This window comes from Aythya marila (assembly GCF_965140915.1).
Source record: "Aythya marila genome assembly, chromosome: 20".
In the NCBI taxonomy this organism is placed as follows: Eukaryota; Metazoa; Chordata; class Aves; order Anseriformes; family Anatidae; genus Aythya; species Aythya marila.
This window is the reverse complement of record NC_139061.1, coordinates 274467-280466: the sequence shown is the minus strand read 5'-3', so window position 1 is coordinate 280466 and position 6000 is coordinate 274467. Positions and strand designations below refer to the sequence as shown.

At 59.9% G+C, this 6000-nt stretch overlaps 1 protein-coding gene across 4 annotated transcripts in view; it reads left to right on the top strand.

Annotated features, from left to right (window-relative positions):
• The first annotated feature begins 3149 nt into the window (after positions 1–3149).
• STX1A (syntaxin 1A) overlaps positions 3150–6000 on the top strand; it is a 109460-nt gene continuing 106609 nt past the window's right edge. The window contains exon 1 of one of the 4 annotated variants that reach the window (XM_082776610.1): positions 3150–3250. In XM_082776610.1, the coding sequence (XP_082632736.1) occupies positions 3221–3250 (30 nt within the window). In that variant the 5' untranslated portion in view covers positions 3150–3220. The remainder of the gene's footprint in view (positions 3251–6000) is intronic. The other 3 variants (XM_082776608.1, XM_082776609.1, XR_014318889.1) reach the window with 3 other exon arrangements.

Here is a 6000-nt window from a genome sequence, read left to right as displayed (position 1 = left end):
AACACCCTGCAGAGCTACTCCCAGGCCCCTCAGAGGGGCTGCCAGCCCGTCAGAGTCTATCTCCAGGAACCTGGAGGAGCACAGTGACACAAAGGCAGGCAGGAGCCCAAACTAGGGCTCAGGAAGGGCTACCTTCTCCAGGCCCTTCCTGTGGAGCCTCGGCCCCAGGGCTAGGGCATGAAAGCACAAAGTGTTATTTCTGCCTGAGGGCAGGGAATACAGGGGAAGAGCATGTGGACATTGTACAGAACATGGTATATGATGTTTAAGAGAGGAACCAAAGGTGGGGAAAGGGGTGGATCTGAATGATGTGGAGAAGACCAAGAATGGGAAAGTAGAATATGGGGGCAAAAAAGGCTGGTTGCATGTGGACAGGTTGCTGGCCAGAATGCTTGTCTGGCTGTGCTCTATGCCAGTGATCAGCATAGTCTGTCTTATTAAATTCCATTTCTAACTTTGTTTTGGGTGAGGGCTCTCTGTTCTGTGTACACATATGTGTATGAGGTGTGAGTGCAGCAGCCAGGGTCAGATGCAGTGGGGAGGGCTGGTGTGTTGGCAGTGCATCCCCTGGAGCCTGTGTACCTGTGGAGACATGTGGAGATGTGGGTGGACCTGGGTGATGGGTGGGGTGGCCCTGAAGCAGGGGCTGATGGTGAGGGTAAGTGTGAGAGCTGTCTCTGGGGGACCAGCTGTGTGTCAGGTGTGTGGGGCCAGCCGTGCATGTATGTATGTGCTGTGCATGCATGTGCTCAGCAGAAATGCATGCTCAGCCTCACTGCTGGCTATAACAGCGGCATGGGGCTGCAGCAGCCTCACCACCAGCAGATGCTGGACCCAGCCCAGCTCCCTAACAACTGCTTTCTCCTGTCACTTCTCCTCCCGGGTCAGTCAGGCCTCCACCTGTGCCCCTGCCATGGTCAGGGCTCTGAGTGTCCCCAAAGACTTGCAGAGCAGACAAGTCCTGGGACAGTCTGCTCTGTCTTGCTCCAGGCATGGGACTGGGAGCAGGGAGGGGTGAGATGGCTCACCTGACAGAGCAACATGGGTGTGATGGAGGCCCACTGTATATCTTGTCTGGTCAAAATTACCTTTTTCCTAAATCAACAGTCACTGTTTCTCTGGCATAGATTCCTGCCCAGCACTGGTTCCATTCTCCCTGTTATTTATCTCATGCCCGTGGCTAAACTGCCAAACTGGCAACAGACCCAAATCCACAGCACCAGGATGGGCAAAACCCTCCTGCTAATGTCCCAGCAAGGTGTCAGGAGGGATATAGCCAGAAACCAAGCACCTCTTGTCTGTCCTGCAGAGCTCCCAAGGCTCCTGGCTTGGGCCGCAGGGCTGAGGGTTTTCCCAGGCCCTTGCCAAAGCTGGGACAAAGCTGGCAGGAGAAGAGCTGCTGGCCAAGTCCTCCCGTGGGCTCCTGAGCACCCTGCTCTCCTCCACACACCTGCAGGAGAAGCCTTGCAGGCTCTGGATGCAGTTGTGCAGAGCAGAGGCCTAATATCCAGGCTGCTCGTGACAGGGCCCCGTGCAAAGGTCCCTTTGCCTCGTCAAAGGGCCCGCTGGGCCCGCTGCCGCTCATGTCCCTGCTCTGGAGGGGCCCCACTCCGAGGCGTGGAGGGGGAGAGGCCGGGGGATGGGCACCGGGCTGCGCGGCCCGGGGGCTGAGCCTGGCGGCCCGTGGCCAAGGCGTTGGAGCCGGACCGGCCCCGCTCGGCGCCTCAGCAGGGTTTCGTCGCGGCCGCCAGAGGGCGCCATGCCCCAGCACTGCCTCGGGGGGCTCGGCCCGGCTCGGCCCCGCCGCCGTCCCCGAGCGCCCCCAGCGGGCCCTCGCGCTGCAGCCGCGGGACGGGGCACGCGCAAGGACGCGCGCACGGTGCCGGGGCTCGCGGAGGCACCGGGGAGGTCACGTCCCCTCGTCGGAGCTGAGGGCAGCGCTGAGCGGAAGCGGGCGGCAGGGAAGAACCGCAAGTATCCCGCAAGACCGAAGTCAACTGACAAAAAAAGCTGTGGTGCAGTAGGAAAAAAAGAATAAAAGCTCGCAATGGCTGCACGGGGCACAAGTGATGTGCCCCTGTTGGGGTGATGGGAGCACTGCAGGGGACCCCTTCTGTGTCCCCCGAGCACCTGTACGGCACGTGGCTCTTGCCTGAAGAAGGCTGCAGCTCCCGAAGAGCCACCACAGGAGCAGGCCCGTGGAGAGAACTTGTGCTGGAGCAGGGGGAGAACTGCGGGAAGAATGGGCAGCAGAGACAAAGGGTTATGAGCTGACTGTCACCTCCATTCCCCTGCACTGCTTGGGGGAGGGAGGCTGAAGAGTCAGGAGCGTGGCTGGGGAAGTCCATCTTCCCCAAGCTAAGTTAGTTTTGCCCGTGATGGTAGTGAGCAGTCTCCAAATACATATCACAAGCGACCAGCTTTATAACCTTAATTTCTCCCCCTGCCCTGCCGAGAAGGGGGAATAGTGCAGTTCAGGGACTGTCTGTATGAAGTCTCTGTCATGGCACTGACTTGTGATGAGTGGACATTTCCCAGGGAACAGGGGCAGAGTTTTGCTGGGACGATAATGCCTGGCTGACATATGGCTGCTGCAACACCCAGAGGCTGTTCCTGTAGCATTGCCTTTTGCCATGGTGCCTCTGGAGCTTCTCCCTGGTGAAGGACTGCAGGCAGGAGCAGATCCAGCCATTCTCACCGGGTGTACCCCAGCGCTCTGCTTGTCCCAGGAATCCTGGGGAGCTCTGTCCCACCTCAGGCTGCCCCAGAGCCTCCTATTGTGCCCTGCTGGCAGAGTGAGGTGGGCGGTGGGCACAGGGGAGCCTCCCGACAGTGGCAAGGCCCCTCCCCCAGCAGCCACCTGGCGCCGTTGTTTTGGGCCTGGGTCGCCTCAAGGCTCCTCCAGAGCCCAGCTCCAGGGCCCCCGGGGACCCTGCCCTGCCCCACTGCTGTCCCAGCCCCTCCTGCGGGTGCCCTCCGGGCTGCAGAGTCTGCTGCACCCCCCGGTACGACCCCTCCAGGTGTGACCCGCTCCCAGCGTACCCCCACGCGTGGCACCCCTCAGCGCCACGCCGCTCTCGTGAGACCCCCCCCGCGAGCTGCGCCCCCGCCCTGGCCGCTCCCAGCGTCTCGGGGGCCGCTCCGCTCCGCCGGGCTGCGCGCATGTGCCGCGCCCGCCCCTCCCCCGAGCGGCGGCCGGGCTGAGCGGCGGCGGGGCGCGATGAAGGACCGGACCGGGGAGCTGCGCGCTGTAAGTGGGGGGCACGCGGCAGGACGGGGATCGCCTCGCCCCCGGTACCGAGCGGAGGCGCCGGGGGCGTCCTGGGTTCCCGGGGCCTGCGGAGCGCGGCCGCGATCTCCCCTCCCCCCCCCCCCAACCCCTCCGGGCCGTGTCTCTGCACCGGCAGGGGGCCCCGGCCCCACCCGCCCCGGGGCGAGCCGGGTGCCGGGGGCGCGGGGCACGGAGCGGTCCCCGCGGGCCGGGCAGTGCGGCCGTTCCCTGAGGGCTCCCGCGGCGCCTCTGTCCGCCGCTGCCTCGTTTCAGGCCTTGGTGCCCGGTGCTCGTTCGAGGTGCTCGTCCAGCGCCCGCCGCCGCCGCACCTGCGGCCCCGCTGCTCGCCGAACACTTTTGGCTGTCGCGGCCGCTGCGGGACGGCATCTTGCCTTGTGGTCCTGCCCCGTGTGCCAGCTGTTCGGGAGGCCGGGTGAGCTCCCGTGGCCAAAAAACGGCTCGCTTCCACCTGGACTGGGTGTAGGCTATGTGGGGTGCTGGGTGCGGGGGCTGTCCCATGGCCCCTGCAGGCGGTGGCCTCTCCTTTCCTCTCGCGTTTTGCTTTTTCATCCCTCTTGCTCTGCTGATGTCATCTGGCCTGGGAAGAGCCTGGAGCTGCGCAGCCGTTCAGGTGTGGCCACGCGGGTGGGTGACATGAGTTGGCACCCTTGTCATGGAATGGGTGCTCGTCCCCCGTGGCAGGGCACTGCAGGATGCTTTGTGAGAGAGGAGGGAATGAGATGGGTGATGCGGCTGTGACACTGCATGAGGGTGACTTGAAACAGTATCAGAAATGCACCAGGAGCGTCAGCAAACATTCACCTGGCAGGTCCTGTGCTCTAAAAATAACCATTCCCAGCTTGGCTGTTTCAGGTTTTGCACTGTGCCATAAACCAAGGGCTTTGCTTGGGCTGGCAGGTCTCGTAGCTCCAGACAAAGATGCATGTTGGGGCTGAGTGTTGTCTGGAGAGACCTAGCTGAGGCCACCTGAAATGGGAGGCTGGCTTTGTCTGGAAGGTGCCAGGAATACAGAGCTCTCCTACCGGTGACGCCAGTGAGGTGAAGAGGGGGTGGCTGTAGATGCTTGAGGAGGAAGGGGCTATAAAAAGAAAATCTGCACCCTTCCTGCTCAGCCTGGGTGCTTGGAAAGCACCCAAACAAGGGACTCTTTCTCCATGAACAGTGCAGGCTGTGGAAACAGAATTGGAAAATAGGCTTTTTAATAATAATAGTGAAACCCAGCTCTGTAAGTGTCTTCTTGGCAGCCAGTGCTGGCTGAGAAGTGATGCTGTAGAGTATTTTAAAATCTCTCCATTCCTTTAAATATCTTAAACAAAAACAAAAACCATGCTGCTTTTTGCATTAGGAGATTTTTGCATCTCTCCTGCAGATGATCCTTACTCAGCGGTGGCATGAAGTACCTCCAGCCATAACACTGAAGGGTCTGCAGCCCCTGCGTGCAGGAGCTTTTCTGGGGCTGTTTCTGGCACCTGCTGGGGGGGAGGGTAGGGGGACACACTGCCTGTGCCCCTGCACTCAGAGGGGTCCGCGTGGGGCTGCTGGGTACAGTGCTCGGCTCGGGGTATGTAGGTGCCCCGGGGCTGAACAGAGGTGTGTGCTGTGGCTGGCTTAGAGCCTGCCAGGGCTGCATGAGCAGGGCAGCACATGAGAAGTTCTGGTATAGAGCCGTGCTGGCAGGAGGGGTGTGTTCCGGTATGGGGCGTTGGGGCCCACTTTGTGCTAATGATCTGCTGCCTGTAGCCAGCCTTGTTAACAGCCTCAGACAATTCCTCCCTGTTTTAATACAGCATCTAAATTCTGCCAGGGAGATGATTTAAAAGAAGAAAAAAGCTGTCTTTTTTGGAGTTGAGGAGGGGATGCAGGGCTTTTGCTGCTGTGCAGAACATGAGCTTCCTATCTTAATGGGATTTTTAAAATGATGCTTGACGTTCAACATGCTGATCTGTGTCTTTTCTGAACCTTTGGACCCTGATTGTTTTCAAACTCATTTTAGCATATCTGGTGCTTGGAGGTGGCAGCACTCCCAGGCCTGCTCTGAACTGCCTTGGAACAGGGAAACTTACATTTGCAAAGTGTACTCTGCTATGGAGGAGGAACAACCTGCAGGCCTGATTGTGGAAGATGACCAGCAGAGCTCTGTGCTCTTTGTAGGTGGTTCCCACATGCCATTGAGGCCAACAGGAGCAAACCTGTTTGCCCTGAGCCTGGATTTGGCCCTCTGCTTGACGAGTGCAGATTAACACCTGCCCCGTAGTGTGTTGAAGTCCTGGCCTGTGGGGTGTCCTTCGTGGCTGATGGCACAACCCTATCTCCTGAGTACTCCCGACCTGTGCTGTGTCAGCGCTGTTCTGCTTTGTTGGGTGTTTTAGGGGCTGCTTGGCAAGCCAGGTCCTCTTGTCGTGTTGTCACCTTATTGTAGCTGGGATTTGTCTCTGTGTTACTGGGCAGGAAGAAATGCACCCCGCCTTGCTGCATGAAGAGATTCAACATGACATCTAGGTCAGCCCTAAAGACACTCTGGCCTCCTGCAGGAGGTGTGTCCTCCCAGCAACAGAACTGCATCTTCTCTGCAGCGGTGTTTGTTGGGGATCCCCAGCTGATGGAGTGGGGAGCAGCTACCTGTGATGGGGCCAGGCTGCTGCTGCAGGGGGTGAGGAGGAGCCTTCAGATCCCGCCAATGTGAGTGTGAGCAGTGGTTGTTCAGGGGG